Source organism: Bombus impatiens, unplaced genomic scaffold (assembly GCF_000188095.3).
Source record: "Bombus impatiens unplaced genomic scaffold, BIMP_2.2 scf_0673, whole genome shotgun sequence".
Lineage (NCBI taxonomy): Eukaryota > Metazoa > Arthropoda > Insecta > Hymenoptera > Apidae > Bombus > Bombus impatiens.
Window position 1 is genome coordinate 538,517 of NT_177092.1, and position 18,011 is coordinate 556,527.

Genomic DNA, 18,011 nt, shown 5'->3' on the forward strand with positions numbered 1-18,011 from the left:
ATAATAACAAATTTAATTGATGCATATAGCACGTTTATTTTTTCAACGTTACATACGTAATTTGAATTTAGAATATTTAGAATTATTTCTATGCGTAATACAATATCGAGGAACTTGTTGTATAAGAACGTTACAGAAAACTGTTTATAAAAGAATAGAATTATTTTCATTTAGTGTGTCCCAATGATGAAATGTACTCTGGCCGTGGCCTGCGGTGCAATTCGAATCTGCACAGTGCCTAAATTCGATCCTAAGCTATCTCCATTGGCACAGATAACTACATCGCTACCGGGCACGTTTCTGGCATTTATATAATGAATAGTCCCTACAAAAAGACATTTATGTGAAGACATTTCGAATATTTACTCAAAGCTTTTGATTTATATAAAGAATATGAATTTTCTTACTCTGCACTAGTTCTTTGTAACAACGAACGATTACATCTATCGCAACATTTCGTTTTAAAACCAAACTTTTGTTTTGCAAGCCTCAAATTTTAATGAAGAAGAAATAATGGAAGAAATCTTACCGCTCATATCCAGGTGCAAAGTTAAGATTAAAATGAGATTGTAGACGTTCTTGTACGCGTACACTGTACTGAAAATTTTTTCACCTGCCATATGTTCACCTACGTTAAGGTTCTTGAGGCTTGTAGCAATACGTGGCTCAAGATACGAACCCTATATAGAAACAAAAAAGCCTTTTATGAGAAAGAATGGGTATTATTTTTCTTACGTGAAGTTCAAAGCAAAATGTGTTCCTTTATTTTGGTATTGATGTTTCTCAAGTTATTTATATACTAGAATTGCAAAATTATATAAAATGCTCTAACTTGTAAAGTAATCCATAATCGTAATTCTCTATTATTCTTGCGTTGTTAACGACTAGATTGTAAATGTTTGTGCAAATGAATATTTTTACGAATGCAACGAAGGCAAATAATTTGTTGGAATCTGTTGGTGCGCGTCGTTTCAATTTGAATATAACGGAGCATCTGCCAGTTGTGGCAAGAGGTAAAGAATTAACAGTAGAGAAACTTTCTTCAATCGTATCTTTGAAAATACACGTAACAAAAATATCAACTCTTTGGTCGAATTGTACGTTGCTCTTTTCAATTTTTCATCCAAAATACATCTTTTCACGTTGAAAGTATAGACCTTATGGTTACTCACCGGTATTGTTTGTACCAAATCTTTGTCAGACAGTTTCAGTGTAACGGTTTCACGTGCATAATCAATAAATGCGAAATTGGCTTGTATTGCCAGGGACACGATGAAGACACCAGCAATTGAACGGAACATTTTGTATCGGTTGCACTGGATCTGTGACTGTGGCATTGCGGAAATTCACGACTCTTTTATAACTTATACTAAAAGCTTCTCAAGGTACATTTAACTTATACAAGTACTTACGATTATCTAAATCCGATTTATTGGTACACGTCTCTTTTTTATAAATAAGGAAAGTGTTTCACGCCCTAGACTAAAAGCTTATCAAGGTATATATGACTTATCCAAGTGCTTGTGGTTGTCTACATCCGATTTATTGATATAAGTCACTTTTTCATAAATAAGGAAACTGTTATCAAGAAAAAGTATCGCTATATGTTATTAGTCGCGGGACTAGATTCGTCGATCCGGCACACAATCGAACAGTGACACAAACGAAAATTTGCAAATTTTTAATTACGTACGTCCTTAGTCTGATAAGTATATTTTAATAATATCTGTTGAAGCAAAAATACTTTCTTTTTAATTGATTTATAGTTGTACTAACAATAACGGGTTATTGGCGATTCAATTAACGCCATAAACTAAACTTTCTAATTCTGAAAAAGGATGATTTCGAAAGTAATATATGATGATAAGTTTATAAAATATCTTTTATGAAAGTGGAATAAGTGTTAAAGAGGAAAAGGTTTTTAGAGACTTACCTTTAAATTGGATGTTCGATGAAGATCGTTCGTCATCATCGATGAAGCTAATATCAAAAACTATTGCTTTTTAATGATAAATAGATCTGCGGTTTTCAAAAATTTATTCGTTTGTTCTTTTTTTGCAAATGTAAAAAGATGCAATGTAATATTTTTCTTTCTTTTATCCAGCGTAGCTTCCAAATTTTCCTTACTATTACGTGTAACAATTTTTCAATAATTTCTATATAAGTATATACTTCTTTAAATGTACTAGATAGCCATCGACTATTTTCCTACAATTTAAAACCACCAGAAAGTAGAGTTGTTTTTATAATTGAAAAGTATTTGAAATGAAAGTACTCGGTTCTGATTGCTGACGAAACGGGAAGAAAAAGAAAAATCACTAATGTGCAAACGATATTATACCTGGATTAAGATTTGCACTGAACGACAAACAACATTCTATCTCGATAAACGTAATATATTTTCTTGAAACGGTCTGTGTATTTCATCCCTCGCAGAGGTATCTATTTTACGTGTGTATAAGTATAGTACCTGTATTTTACGTGTATAGAAGATATACGCGTATCCCTCCGTATCTGAATTTGAATTTGAATTTGAATTTGAATTTGAATTGAATTTGAATTGAATTTGTATTTGAATTTGAGTAGGGTGATTTGAAAAGAAGGGGAAAGATATACCGACAGGATTGGAGATCGACAGTAAGGTTTGCCGCCACAAAATTTGCCACCAACCATAAAAATCTTACCAAACACCAATATGTTTAAAACACGGAGATATTCTTCTATCCTGATTAGAAAGCTATAGAAGGAAGTTCAGGTGAGTAATAATAACATATTTAAGTAATATGTTTATTTTTTCGACATCCTATAGCGCCATACAATTTCTACTTAGAATACCTATATCCATTTGTAATAAAAATAATGCGGAAGTTATTGTTTACGAACGTTAAGGAAAAATAAAATTGTTTAATGGAGTTAGCATAGTTTAGTGCGCCCCAATTAACACACGTAATCTTGCGGTGGATCTTGGTGCAATTCGAACGTGAATGCTGCCTTCAGACGATCCTAAAGTATTCGCAGTCTCACAGACAACCGCTTCGCTGCCGCGAATGTTCTCGGCAATTACAAAATTAATTTTTCCTGTAGAAAAAGAAACATTTACATGAAGATAGCCGAACAGTCACTCAAATCTTACTCAAAGCGTATCAAATGAACATGAATTTAGTTACGCTCTATAAACTTCTCGTAACAAGAAATAATTACGTATATCAACGATTTCGCTACAAAACTAAACTTTTGTCTCGCAAGCGTTAGAACATAAAGATTATGAAACAATATAAAAAATCTTACCGTCCACTTGCAGCTTCAGAACTAGCACCAATACAAGTTGCTCATGTTGATTAGAGTATTCTAATATTGAATTATAAATTCTTTCACCTGAAACATGTTCACCCGTGGTAAGAGTTCCCAGGTTTGTTCGAATATCAAGTTGTTCAGGATAAAAATTCTATTCAGAAACAAAAGAAGTAAAGTGAAACTTCGTGTGAGGAGACATGGATATCATTTCTCTCGAATGAAGCGATAAACAGTTTCAGTTTCCTAGGAAAAGTCAAAATGGAAATGTATTTCTTTATTTCGATATTGGTGATTCTTCATTGAATTATATATTAGAACTGCTGAACCGTATAAAATGCTTAAAATGCTATAGTAATCCATAATCGTAATTCTTCGTTATTCTGCGTTGCTAACGACTAAACTATGAATGTTTACGCAAATTAATATTTTTACGTCTAGCGGCACATGAATCAACGGAAGATTCGAATCGGAAGATATTCATATTGTTGTGCCTTGGAGTGCCAACGTTGTTTTGATTTGCTACGTTCAAGTGTAAACGAACTCCGGACAAAACGGAATTACATTCGAACTTTTTGTAATACCACCGGTTGATACAAATAGACGAACGTGCTCTCTAGGACGATCATTATAGCGAGTTATACGGTCGAAGAGCGAGCGTAGAGTTCAACAGCAGCATTCAGCGAACGACGATTACGACCGGCATACACTATGTCTGTACTTGTATTTAAAGTGAGTTTAATATACACCGACTATTACAATTTTATCACTCGTATCTTTAATAAACCAACACGTATAATAATACATCTCATCACGAATGTAGCTAAAGCAAATAGTATGCCGGAGGTTGTTGTTGCAAGTAAATGCAAGTTCAGACTTAATTTAGCTGAGAATTTGCCAAGTATGACAAGAAGTAAAGAATTAACCGCAGAGAAACCTTCTTCAGTCGTAACTCGTAAAATACATATAACAAAAATATCAATATACCCGGTGTCCAAATACTTATAGGCAACCTTATTTTCATTCAAATTACATCTTTTCGCATTGAGAGAAAAAATTTTATATTTACTCACCGAATTCGTTTGTATAATATCTTCGTCAGTTAATTTCAGAATAAAGGTTTCGCGTGGATAATTAATAAGTTCAAAAGCAGCCTGCGCTGCGCTGGCTAGAATGAAGACAGTAGCTATCGAACGAAACATTTTGTATTGTTTTCAGTGTATCTGTAACTATGGGATTGCGGAAATTTCGTGTCCCTTTTATACCCCGGATTAGAAGTTTATCAAGGTACACGTAGCTTATCTAAATGTTTTTCATTATCTTACTCCGATTTATGGATACGATGCTCTTCTTTACAAAAAGGGGAAGTTTCTCATGTTATTACCTTCTAATTATTTACACGAGGTTAGATCAGCGAGTGCGGTAGAATAATAACACAATTGGCAATTTGCAAATCTTTAATTAAACACGTCTCTAGTCTCAAAAGCAAGTAATCATTCTATTATAAAAATTGCATAATTTTCCAGACATTGTTGACAGTAAAGGGTAATTACGTCATTATTGATATCATAGATGTTGTCTAGCGCGCTGCGTAGCAATTACGCCGTATGAGTTATCGTGTTTACCTATTTATGGATACGATGCTCTTCTTCACAAACACGGAAAGTTTTATGTTATTAACTTCTAATTAACTTCTAATATGGTTAGATTAGCGAATCCGGTAGACTAATGACACAATTGGCAATTTACAAATTTTTAATTAAACACGTCCCCAGTCTCAAACTTAAATAATTATTCTGCTATAAAAATTGCGTAATTTTCAAGACATTGTTGACCGTTAGAGGGTAATTGCGTAATTATTGATATCATAGACATAGTTTGATCGGCGTACTGTGTAACAATTACGCCGTATGAGTTATCGTGTTTACCGATTTATGGATACTATACTCTTCTTCACAAACAGGGAAAGTTTCATGTTATTAACTTCTAATTAACTTCTAATGTGGTTAGATTGGCGAATCCGGTAGACTAATTACACAATTGGCAATTTGCAAATTTTTAATTAAACACGTCCCCAGCCTCAAACTTAAATAATCATTCTGCTATAAAAATTGCGTAATTTTCCAGACATTGTTAACGGTTAAAGGGTAATTACGTCATTATTGATATCATAGATATTGTTACGCACCGAGGCTTAGTATAGACCTTGCTCCTAACCGTCTCCCTTGGTATTACAGTGTCGCAGGCAGATCGCCTGTCATGACCGGCGAAATATACACAATGTAGCGGTAAGCGTATAGTTGTCGTCAAGCAGCTAGTACTAGAAACATCGATTCGCTTCCGGTCGATTATTTTATCTACACAAAGAAGGTGGCATACGTGATCATAGGTGTGTACAGTTGCGAGATCCGAGCATGGTGGAGGTCGTCTCCCAGAGAAGACAAAGCAAAAAATCGAAGGGCAGCCAGTATCATTTGAGGATTCAAAGCGAATGCATGGAGAGGCTCAAAGGAATAAAATCTAGGTCGCTTAGTCAAACCAATACGTCGAGAAATATCATAAAGCCGAGTCGAATTATAATAAAAAAGTAATTGTATCATCGTTAAATCATTTGTAACGTGTTTATTATAATTTTAAATATTGTTGAAGATAATCACCCTGTTAATTCAGTGTTACAATCATTCGAACTACCTCTATTATTATAATCGAAACAGGGAAACGACTGATTCGCGGCGTCGATTATCAGAATCGTAGCGAGAATTTACGCCTCTCGCTGATGCATTTTCCTTGCGATCGCGTCTCCGCAAACGGTCGTAACAGATATAGTTGACTAATGTAATACGTAACAATTACGCCGTATGAGTTAGTTGTGTCGCCGATTGAACAGTCAGGATTAAAGACAATAACACATTTAATTAACACATTTAATCAGTTTCTTCTTCCAATACCTTTTCAATGGGTATTTCAATAACTACATATAATGCGAGGTCATAAGAGGCTGGAATCCGAATGAAAAGGATGTCTGAACTTCCTCCTAAGGTATCTTGAGTGCCACAGACAACTACTTGACTACTTTGTATGTTTCGGGCACTCCCGATATCAGTGGCGCCTATAAAAATATTTATATGAAAGTATTCGAGTACCTACATAAAGCAGCTGATGTGTCAAATGAACGATAGACGATAGTATTTTCTTACGCATTTTTAACAACAAATAATTTTTCAAATTCAGATGTAAGCCTTCATGTTGTATGAATAAAGCTGTGTAGAATAAAAAACGATACACTAAAAAATGTTACTGCCATTAATAGTGAATTTCAGCTATACAGCGTGAATATCATCTGATTCGTTGATGTATTGAACCACCTTAATGAAGAGCTGTTCATCTTCGCGTGTTTTTACAGTTTTTAAGTTGTGAACCGGTATTATGAGATTACGGAACAATCAGCACTTGCATTAGTCAGGTTTTCTGCGTATCCGTTTGTATCGTTAGTAGTAGCATAAAGCGTTAAGACTTTTTGAAGACTGCTGATTTGAATAAGATCTCCTGAAATTTTCTCAAACTTTGTTCAGACAACATCAAGATCTTGTACGTTTAATTAGAGTGGTTAAAATATTTCTTTTATCAGGTTTTATAAATATTTTATTCTTATAGTATCCATAATCAATATCCTGAGAGGATAGAAGGAGGTAATGTCATTTGTACTGTAATTATAGTTAAATTAAAATTTGATATCAAGAGGAATCAGTTTTCAGCGAAAGAGGAAGAAAGACAAACACACGAGTTAGAGAATAAAAAGAGATTTACAATGTTATGGTTGGTACAATAATATTCACAGATATGATGAAAATTATATAAGGTACACTTATCAAAACTTAATCTTTTATAATTTAATGATGCCGATATAGTGATACAGTGACATTGGAACAATGAAAATTATTTCTTGTTCTATTTTCATTTATGGAAAACATAAAAAGCTAATATATTTATAATCTTCTTCTCGAAATGAAACATTTGATTTCAAACTATCTCTCAATAAAAACGTGTTACGATTGCTGATTGATTTTATAAAAATTTTCAGTGTGCAAGGTATCGATATCATGTAAGCTTAATTTGATATGTAGCTTGAATTCGATATGTACTAGTCTCACTATAGTTTCAATCGAGAAAGTCATTGGCATACAATCGTAACGAGAAATCACACATACATTAATAACGATTCTTTCATATTTTCCTCAAATTGGAAATACAATTCGGTCGACCATGACTGAAAGAACATAGTAGTATTAGCACGATGTCATCGTTCTAAGACTTGATCATGCGATTATGATCATGCGCCGCAACCACCATATTTAACGTAGCCAAGGAATTCGGTGGTACTCGAAGATTAATGCTAGTTTTGCTTCCTCCTAAGGCGTTTGGATTGCCACAGACAACTGCTTGACTGCCTTGTACGTTTCGAGCACTGATATAATGAATTACTCCTGTAGGAAAGGAAACCATATAAATTGTGTGAATACAGAAATAATATACAGAAATTCCAGAATCATTGGTCTGCAAATGAAATATAGAACAAAAAGCAAAAAGGACATGTTTATGCACTTGTGGAAGATTTAAAAGTATAAAACTCTACGGAATGCATATAATGTGCAAAAAAATCCAAAGTATTCAAAGTAAAATAGTTTTACATATTCAGCGAGTGGAACAAATCGCTGTTTACGTTCCACTTTTTAGTGAAAAGAATATAATATTCGCATAAGTATCCACAGTCTAGTCATAAACTTATGCTTATACTTATACTTAAGTTTCTTTTAACAACGAGTGGTGTTTGATGTGTTCATCGATGATTTAATTGACCAAGTTTTTATTCTATAAAGCTAAGAATATGAAAAATGAGAAATAACGGAGTAAGTTACCGCTCGTAACAGATACGTCTAACGTTGAGCTTTGAATCGTGTTGGTTGGATTGTTGAATTCAATTACACGACGGAAAACTGTTTCGTCTGCGTAGCGTTGGCCGGCGGTGAGGTCCCCGATAAATAGAGGTCCACGTTCCTCTGGATAGGAACTTACCTATGGAAAACAAGAGAGTGTGTAATAAAACATCCTATTTAAATATCGGTTGTAATGTTTGTTATTTTTCTCAAATTACGACCATAAGTCTAGATCTTACAACAGTACGTTAAAAGAGAAAAAATTTCTTTACTTGGATATTGATGTCTTTAATAATTTGACATTTACAAACTTTAAGGTATTAGGTTTATATATGTGATTTTATTTGTTCTCTTAAATCGTATTAAGTAGATTTTAGTATACAGCTATTACTTTAAATAACTCGAAATTATAGTAAATTCTTGAATTAATTACTAATAGACAGAAGAAAGATAAGAAAAGAGAGAGAGAGAGAGAGCATACACACACATGTATAGAGATTCGTAGGATTTTTTCGCAAAATGACACTAATTATTGTACATGTAAAAGTATGAAAGAATATCACATAGACAGATTCATAAATCCTGTATTATCAAATTATCAAAAAAAAAAAAAAAAAAAAAAAAATACATTTAATTAGTTACACGATCTATTCTTTCTACTTAAAAAATATTCGTACGAAAGATATTTCATTTTCTTTCAAAGAATATTCTATCGCATCGCGAAAAATATTTCTTTGTTCAAATTATTTAAATTGCTTGAATTTAAGATCGGATTTGCTTGACTTTAGTCGACTTGAAACCTTCTGACCAACGTGAACCGGTTGTTTACTTGACTTGGGATATCTTTTGAAATTTCTACGTGCATTCTCATTAATCGTCACTAATATTAAATTCAAATATTATAGTTTAAAACCACCATATTAATACCAATAAAATGCATTCTTTCCTTCGATATGAATTTCACTCGTTTTTCGTTATTATTGATATTCCGACAAGCATCGCGTTGCATATTCGCTGCATATTCGTTACTGAAAGTCAGTTCATAAAGTCAGTAAAGTACAAACGTTCCCACTCAAGCAACTTGTAGTGGTTTATTCTGATTTCCTTATCATTCAAGACACTTCGTTGTCTTAACGTTTTATGAATTAAAAGTTTAATCCTTATTTAAATTTATAGATACGAAAAATTATTATCTCGAATACGATACAAGCGTTAAGAACAAAGAAGTTGGTACGAAAAAGTGCCAAAAGTTTGACTAAACACGATTCGTTTGAACATGACTAGCATGGGAGATGTTTTAGGGTCACTCACCGATTTTGTTTGTTGCACAGCATCGTTACTGGTGAGTTCCACGTGTATGTTTTTGTCCTGAGAAATATCGATAGCAGAGGCAGCCTGAAATAGTGGCAGGGCCACGATGAAAACAGCGGCAATTGAACGGAACATTTTGTATGGTTTCACTGTGACTGTGACTGCGCCATCGAGGAGGTGTACCTCTCTTTTATAGACCGAGCCGAAAGTCCGTCAAGGTGAACGTGACTTATCTGAACGGTTCTTTTGTGATTTCTCCATTGGCTCCTATCATGCTCTTCCCCCTGGAATACAAATAAGGGAAATGTTACCGGGTACAATGCCACGTATGTTATTCGTCTCACGACGATACAGGCCCTGAGCGATGGATTTTCCTGTTATGTTTCTTATTTTATTTTTATCTCTTCCTTACTGACCCTAAAAAATTATACGCACGTTACTAATGTTACGTGCTGTATAATATTACAGATGTTCTGTTCAGGAGTTGTATACTTCGATTAAAAAAATGTTGAAATTACTAAAAGGTATTTATTGGTTTATAATTAGATTGCGGATATTTGTACAATTTAATATATCGCACATAACGTAGTAGATCAATGGATTACTCGATAGAATTATATTATACATAAAGAATTATATAGAATGGAATGTAAAATATTACACAATGGGAATATAACATGAATGTAATATTAGAGTAGAATAGAATACGGGTTATTTACGATATACTGTAATATAGAAAATATAAAAATTGCTAATGATTAGAATAGTGTAGAAATCAGATTAGTAATATAAAATTACTTATACTTGTTAGTTATGCAGTAGTACTAAGTATACATATGTATCAAATGTTGTGTTTTCTGAAGCGGAAGTTAATCATTTTCATTCCTTAACCAATGTGTTATTGCCCGCATAAGTAATGACGTGAAGTAGATTTATTCACGATTATATAACGGGGGTGTGATATATGATTTTGTAAGGTTTCGTTCGACAAAGACTAATCAGACTACATGCAGTGTGAATAAATAACAGATTACATAAATTCATCAGGAAAAGGCAATTGATCGCAAACATATTTTGTATTCACTTTTCTCATACATTCGCAAGTTTACAACAGCATGCACACATTCTCTCTCTCTCTCTATTTTCTTTTTTTATTGTTAAAATTCGTGTTAGCATTATAGTCTACGATGGATGACACTGATCGCAGACAATAAAAGGCATGAAATAAAACGCAATCACTAACCGAATAACGATATTGGTGTCATGTGGATGACGCGTAAATTTGATTTCGTAATGCCTTTTAACAATTGAATGTATCGCAATTAAAAGGTAACTCCACTTTGTGTACTACCCAAAAGAATTGAAACATCCTTTGCAGTGTCACTTTGGTTTTCACCGCCACCTCTTGTATTTATATTAATATCGTTATAATATTATTATTTCTATATCTATATATACATGTTTTCATTAGCGATATTCATTACAATATATTTATTATTACATTTTATTTATTACATATTATTATGACACTTTAGTACTCAATGAAGAATTATATTACTGCCAACACTACCAATTCATAGCATCTTTATAAAAAAAGTTCTTCTAAAGAATTTAATTTTTTTTTCTTTTCTTTTTTTGGTTAATCAAATCAAAACCAGTTTTAGTTACACAACCCAGAAGGTGGAGTTCTTGTAAATTCTATTGGCATATTAATCGTCCTTCGTTATCATACAACGCTCTGCCGTGACACAGATCATTTGAAGATCTCCCTTGCCCCGGGGGTAATCACGAACCTTTGCAAACTCCGCAGAAAAGGTTAGCAATCTCTAGTTTTCAACTGTTAGGGTAGTTTTCTCTCATGTGCATGAGGACCAAGATCCCTTAGGGACGCGTATATACCGCAGGCAGTTTTGTCTTTGTGTAACGATTTAGCTGTTGTCTGCCAACTTTCTTGGCTGTTCGAACAACTAGGCTGGCTGCTTGCGTGGAAATCTTAACCTATATTCGAAGTCCCCGTTTCCGGTAGCCACCTCGAGTTTCACAACGAAGTTCTTAATAATGCGATTACCGCACCCTTTCCAGGCCAGCCGTCTTCAACTTTGTCGTTTCTTCCGCTAATTCGATCGTTCATCCCTTATATCGCCATCTGGTAGCAATGTTTTCCAACGAATTTGACAGAGAATTCCTTAAGGGCATTAATATCTCTCTGATTTCATTCGTTACTCCTCTTAGTAATCCATGTGTTTGAAAATTCTGGAAAACTTTGGAATATTTTTATCCACTCGTTACGTTCCCCGTGTTCTATGTATCTTATGTATTACTGAAAAATGAAAAATTCAATCGTTTTCAAATTTTCGAAAATTTAAGACCGAACTGTTACTAGAAATAGATTTCTTTTTTTCAGATTGGATTTAAGTGACGGCAACTGGTGATGCTGCAAATTATTATTCTCACAGGTATTTATATTTTTAACTTTACTTTTATGGATAATAAGTAAAATGAAAATTACGACTCGGGATTGGTTTGGCAACCGACCTTCGTTACATTTTTATTCCATTTTAAGGATCACCTATTTGTAAGATAAAGAGATATTTTGTCTCACATGGTATTATAGAGGTTTCAGTGATCTTAATATCTTTAATTTTGTCGTAACTTTCTACGTTAACATTTTACTTTTTAATTCAAAGGTGTATTTTAAACGTTTCTATATCCTTCTTTACGTAAACAGTCCAGAATACTCAAAAAACGCACGAGCATAATAAAATCGATTTTGACATAATTGAAAACAAAAAGACAATTAGATCCAAAGATATAAGTATGTTAAAAATGGATGACATATGTGTGAAAAAATATATTTAATCCCAAAAGCAAATAAGAAAGGAGATTTAGAAATATGAGATTGGTCGATAGCGTATGGAACTTTAAAACTATTCTGTCATGAAACGCGGAAAATGTAACTTATTCGCAGAAACAAGTCTAAGTAATCTTCAGAAGAAAGTTACAAATGAAAAATATTAATTTCCAATCCAAATATCCGACCTTTTAACGTCTATTCTCCTCCATAAGTTTAAGTGTTTAATGAAATGACAAAAACTTATAATGGAAATGTTTTTGTCGTATTTCTCCTCGATTCTTCGTTCTGCTTTATTTACCTTGACTGTGTGGAAGTACATTTAATGTTTGAATTCTCTCATGCTGCTGCTTTACGCTTTGTTTTGGAGTAATTAATTAACGAAGAAGACTGTCGTAGGAGAAACTGACAATCCGTTGTAGGATAATGCCACTATTACTGTACTCAGATTTTATTTGTTTTAGAGTTTTTACCTAATGAATGCAACGATACACATAAATCGAATGTTTCTGTTTTAAAAGGTTTGTTTAAAAGGTCACAAAGAAACCATTCAGGTCTTATTTATGCAGCGAGCTATGCTATTTAAATACATGAAGTCCAGTTGCTTGAAAAGTTACTGAAAAAAAGAAGCGGCCGCAAAGTGCTCCAACCGGCCAAGGACAAATTATTCTCATTTTGTAGTCGTAATAAGAAACGGCGTGGCCATTTACAAGACGATCCTATTTCCAGCGTTTCTTCGAATTTGCATTTTCCACGGTTTTCGTTACCGACGATAGTGTGAATCATTCCTTTCTTGGAAGCTAAATTTGCCAGCATCTTCTTTTTATCTCCTCTCAACGGGTTCTGTATAAAATTTGTCCTTAGCTTAACACTTTACATAAAATTTACACGTATTAATGGAATGCACTATATAATTCTGGATATTATATTAATTGTAGACTTGAAGACTTTGAGAGATTAGAAATCATGGACTATCTAGTTACATTAATAGTCTTTTACCTTCTCATGTCGTCGTCTATGAATTGCCAATTAAGAAAAAATGGAAAGTAGTAATTATTGGTAGAATATTAGTGCCATATGTGAGCTTTAATTATAAATATGTTAAAAGAAAATCTTTGATATAAGTGTGTATATGATTTACACTGAAATTTTTTAATTTAATTTTTGAGGTAGACGACGATAATGGCTGCAATCATTAATTTTCGACGTACAACTTTCTCGCGAATAATCCATAAATTATTCAAAGTTTTGCATAATAAAATTTGTTATTGATCCACTATCTGAGATGGAAAATGGAATATAGTAGTTACATACATGTTTTGCTTTTTAGATAATAAACATATTGGTTAGGAATTGTCTTTATTAAATACCTTTGAATAAAAAATAAGTAAATACTTTTCAGATGTTTCATTTGAATCATTTCTTTCCATAAAGCATTTTCATAACTTCAATAAGATTGTATATTTTTGCACAAATTATTGCCAAGCTGTATACAAACGACTGTATGAAACGACTTTAGTAAATGTAGATTAATTAACAGAGTACATACTTACTACAAAGGATTCACTTTATTCAATGAGTTTGTTTGCATGCGTCAGTTCAATTCAATTACTGGATTGGCCACAGTCACAGCGTATTGGAGAACCATATTTAAAGATAAAGTGAATTAAACGTGACCTCATGAATTTGTTTATCCTCTTTTCTCTTATTTTCTTCCCCCTTTTTCATGCTTGGAATGTAGTTCGCGCGAAGAAACGATCAATTTGCGTACGAATGAAGAATAAGAGGTTTTTTAAGTTAAATGCATCTAAGTACATAGTTAGGTAAATCGAATTTCTACAGCTATTTTTATATCATTATGAATTATCCTTTTGCATCATTTAATCGCAGCCTTTTTATGAACTCGTTTATTTCATTTAGTTTCATTATCATTGTGAATAATTTCTCTTCTCGTATTCCTGTTTCGTCACTTCGGATAATTGGCAAGTTGAAGAACAATAATATTATTAGATATAAATAATGTTTATCCATTAAAGTTTAATGTGATTAAAATGCTGTTTGCTTAATCAATATTTATTTTCATAAACACTTGTCAAAATATTTATGAGTAATTTAACGTATTCGATAATATAACTTGATTTTTATTTTAAGTAAAATAAATCAGATTATAGTACAGATATTAGTAAAAGCAAAGTCAATAAATTAATTAATAGGAAAATGGTGCAAAGTGAAAAGAAAGCTATTTCTCGTATTTACCGTATATACAATCAGTAGGATATGTACGACAATAATTAACATATATTACTTTGTTCCTAGAAGTTACTTTATCGTTTATTTTATTAATTCTCATATAATACTTTCTCGGTAAGTCAAATAACGTTAGTCGAACAAGTTAGTCACAAAGTTAGTCGAACTTTTCCCTTTGTTTTTTGATATTTTTCCTTAGTGGATCTAAAGTACGCGATAAAGTTCCCCATTCTTCCATTACTGTATAAAGACTAATGGCGTGCCACGATATACAAGAAGTTCGATTATTCTATGCAAAGTTCAAGATTGAACTTTAAAATGTTGAATCTCAATTGGCTCAAGCAACCTTACACGAAGAAACGTCTCCGTTTACCTCTATGGAACTAAAAACGGTACTTATTTCACATTTATCCAAGAGCCAGCAATAGCAGGAAACAAAGTGACAACAAAGTTTCTGCAGAAATGCGAACTGTTCGTAGGAAGCAGCCCACGCTGCAATATGCAAGAAACCAGCGAGCGTTCGTCGACAAGTAATTGACAGGGGAAGGCAAACGAATTGTCGATTCCTCCTCCGCTGACTTTCTTACTCTGATTAATTAGCCTCCATTCCACGGAGAGCCAGCCAAACCGAGATATCATTTCCCTCCTCGTTGTACTTTCGTTCGGACGTCATTCGCGGATTTAGTCGCGGACAGGTCGGGATTCTACTTTAGTTCCTCGTTAAATCTGGGTTAAGTGTTTCAACGCGGGGGAGTCCGGACTCGATTTGCACTGTCGTCATCGAGCTCTATAGAGTTCGCGCGCGCGTGTAGCCATCGAGAAGAAGTCGCGCGTCGCTACCTGAATTCGTTTCGAATAGCCGTCGACTCGCCGTGTTCCTCGTTACCAACCTGACGAGTAACCATGCAAACACGAATCGTATAAAAGGGATGAGCGTCGTTATGCATCGTGGTACGTAGCGAAAATCGCCACATTGTCGGCGGCGAACACGAATTGTAACCATTTGCGCGAATATCGTCTACAGCTTAATTACTCGGCAAACAGGAAATACAGTGGAGGATAAAATAAAGTTTATGATCGATACGCTTCGAATCTTAGTAGTCTAGTGAAAAGTAAACATTTGGCCGCTCTGTGTGTCTCGTAAACGTAAACTATGAAATAAATGAAAATTTCGTAGAACTTTTTGATGAATGCGACCGTCCCAATCGCGAGTTGACAATCTCGATCGATGTATACCCCACGTGGTTAGATTATCGCCACGCGTTCGTCCAAAGGTCCACGGGGGTGGTTAAACAGTTGCAAAATGTTAAGGGATGATCGCTAATGGACGGGGGCGCAACAGTTGCGTGGGTGGATGCGCGTTTGATGAAGAAGCGAAGCGGAGAGTGGGGAGCAGAGACGAAAGAGGGATGAGGCACACGTAGAAGGGGGTTAGATCCCAGTACCCGTTGACGTGCCTCAGTATTCATCTAGTATCCACGCGGTGAGCAACCCTATCCGGTATTTCGCCGTAGAAACTCAGCGTGCTCTCGCGGCTCCATTGATGATCTTCGGTGAAGGTCTCGTCTTCGTTCGGATATATACAGTTTAGTGTACGTCCTTGTGCAAAATTAAATTATATCGATTAAAACCGTCTTGAGGAGAATTGATCGAAGGTGTTGCATGAAAGCCGGCATAAGGCGATTGACAGAGTAAATCGTGTGAAATTGGAATTTCAGGCAGATCCCTACTTTCCTCGATCGTGTGATTGAAAAAGCGCGGTTATTTTTGTATTATAGGCTACTATCTTGAACGTAGCAATCCAGTATGATAATATCACGATGATTTAATTTGGTGGGTTTGGCGGGTTCGATTTTTCATGAAATTGAAAAAAAATTTCTGCGTTATATTTGATTATGAAATGTACGCTAATTTAAAAGATTTTGGCACTTACGTTATAGACTTTCATTTTATGTATCATCATTATTATTATTATTATTAATATTCTTGGTTCGAGTATAGTTGTTATCGTTAGCTGTGTTTTCTTGATAGATAGATTTCTTTACATTTACATGTATTTATTTACACATAATACAAACATATTATTTTACCTTCTGTTGTTTACACCGCGTTACAGAATATAAATATCTTCACTCTTAATCTCCTTTCACGAAGTTCACTGGAAACTGTTTGTAAATATCTGTATAGCTTTTCAAAACAGTTACCCCGTCTTCTCTTGCCTTCTTATCACATTTCAAAACACTTCATTTTGTTATAGTTTTGGTTAATATTCGAGAACTGTTTATGTATTGAATTTTGTGCCCACGTGTTGTTTTCAAGATCCACATAGCCGGCAAGAACTTATGCCAGGCAGACTATACAGTTAAGTGATCCAAGCAAACACTTGTTAACCACAATATCTTTTTAATTCAAGAACGTTTATCTATTAAACTTTAGATTATCATAACTTCATATCATCAAGATTATCATAACCTTTTGATTCAATCTAATTTTACACGAAGTAGGTAAATACACATACAGACAAAATCAATCCTGTCATTCTGGCCATTAACATATATCCAAAAGTTACCATTTTCACTAATAAATATAATTACTCTGAAATTTTTTACCATAAACCAAGAAGAGTGTCTCTCTTTATTTAAAATTCTATTTTTGTTTTTAATGTTCTATTTCATTAAAATAATAGCAAATTTTTCCGAAGCTGTCGTCTTTTGAAACATACGGAGAAAATACTTGAGAGAAATATGAAAAGATCGAAATTCTGATATTTCTAATTGAAACTGCTAAATTCGTATTGTGCGTGAAATAAGATATTTTCATTTTGAAATGAAATGATAACAATAAATTTGTACATTCTTCACGGATCACCTAATCCTATTACGACTTCTGGATGAATGTGCACAGCATGTGTGTAATTCAGGGTTAACGGTACATCTCTTTCAATAGTTTTCATCGATCCCTCGGTTATGAAATAACGACCTAATTTATAGGTAAGTGGGTTGTGTGTGTCTGGCGCGGTTTTTCTTCGATCACGTCGCCGAGAAGACCCTAGGACGATGTATTCTTCGAAAGGTTTCTTTCACGAAACGCGCGTTGTTACGAATTCATCGTTAAAAAGTTCACAGTTCATCGTCGCATTAGTAACGTGATTTCTTCGAATGCGAAGTCTGTCGTCGAATCCCTCGTAATTAAAGCGAAGTGTTAGGTGGTTTAAAAATGTCGAATGTAATATTCTCGAGCGATATGTTGTACATTTTGAATTTTTCTCGCGACTACATTCAGTTATGGGATTTGATATTATCATTGGACAACCTAAAGTTTACGTGCGAATTTATGGGTAAAATAGAATTTCGATATTGTGTTATTGGAGCATAGTT

At 33.9% G+C, this 18,011-nt stretch overlaps 4 protein-coding genes across 10 annotated transcripts in view; 1 reads left to right on the forward strand and 3 right to left on the reverse strand.

Annotated features, from left to right (window-relative positions):
* The window catches only part of LOC100740788, a 145,660-nt gene that overhangs the window by 28,117 nt on the left and 99,532 nt on the right, over window positions 1-18,011 (forward strand). For 2 of the 7 annotated variants that reach the window (XM_012390007.3, XM_033322848.1), the window contains exon 1: window positions 16,094-16,226. The exons of 1 other annotated variant lie outside the window; for it this stretch is intronic. The gene's annotated coding sequence lies outside the window, so the exon portion shown is untranslated. 4 more of the 7 variants (XM_012390011.3, XM_033322842.1, XM_033322843.1 and 1 more) reach the window with 4 other exon arrangements.
* LOC100749302 lies at window positions 16-1,683 on the reverse strand. The gene is made up of 4 exons (XM_003492329.4): window positions 1,413-1,683; window positions 1,173-1,328; window positions 530-680; window positions 16-325 (listed from the first exon to the last, which is right to left on the reverse strand). Exons 2-4 carry the CDS (start codon window positions 1,299-1,301, stop codon window positions 171-173), a joined length of 435 nt encoding a protein of 144 aa, XP_003492377.1. The 5' UTR covers window positions 1,302-1,328; window positions 1,413-1,683; the 3' UTR covers window positions 16-170.
* Window positions 2,774-4,541, reverse strand: LOC100749691. The gene is made up of 3 exons (XM_003492333.3): window positions 4,365-4,541; window positions 3,289-3,445; window positions 2,774-3,078 (listed from the first exon to the last, which is right to left on the reverse strand). The coding sequence occupies exons 1-3, from the start codon at window positions 4,491-4,493 to the stop codon at window positions 2,924-2,926; spliced, it is 441 nt and encodes a 146-aa protein (XP_003492381.1). The 5' UTR covers window positions 4,494-4,541; the 3' UTR covers window positions 2,774-2,923.
* LOC100740668 lies at window positions 7,074-9,790 on the reverse strand. Its single transcript, XM_003492343.4, has 3 exons — window positions 9,537-9,790; window positions 8,208-8,364; window positions 7,074-7,775 (listed from the first exon to the last, which is right to left on the reverse strand). Exons 1-3 carry the CDS (start codon window positions 9,669-9,671, stop codon window positions 7,597-7,599), a joined length of 471 nt encoding a protein of 156 aa, XP_003492391.1. The 5' UTR covers window positions 9,672-9,790; the 3' UTR covers window positions 7,074-7,596.

Bases quoted from the DNA above. Each gene is read 5' to 3' on its own strand.
- LOC100740668 (XM_003492343.4), bottom strand. From the start codon at position 9,671: ATGTTCCGTTCAATTGCCGCTGTTTTCATCGTGGCCCTGCCACTATTT. The intron at 8,365-9,536 runs GTGAGTGACCCT...TGTTTTCCATAG, and splicing joins CTGTGCAACAAACAAAATCG to GTAAGTTCCTATCCAGAGGA. The intron at 7,776-8,207 runs GTAACTTACTCC...CCTTTCCTACAG, and splicing joins AGACGTATCTGTTACGAGCG to GAGTAATTCATTATATCAGT.
- LOC100749302 (XM_003492329.4), bottom strand. From the start codon at position 1,301: ATGTTCCGTTCAATTGCTGGTGTCTTCATCGTGTCCCTGGCAATACAA. The intron at 681-1,172 runs GTGAGTAACCAT...GTTTCTATATAG, and splicing joins ATTTGGTACAAACAATACCG to GGTTCGTATCTTGAGCCACG. The intron at 326-529 runs GTAAGATTTCTT...GTCTTTTTGTAG, and splicing joins TTTGCACCTGGATATGAGCG to GGACTATTCATTATATAAAT.
- LOC100749691 (XM_003492333.3), bottom strand. From the start codon at position 4,493: ATGTTTCGTTCGATAGCTACTGTCTTCATTCTAGCCAGCGCAGCGCAG. The intron at 3,446-4,364 runs GTGAGTAAATAT...GTTTCTGAATAG, and splicing joins ATATTATACAAACGAATTCG to AATTTTTATCCTGAACAACT. The intron at 3,079-3,288 runs GTAAGATTTTTT...CTTTTTCTACAG, and splicing joins TCTGAAGCTGCAAGTGGACG to GAAAAATTAATTTTGTAATT.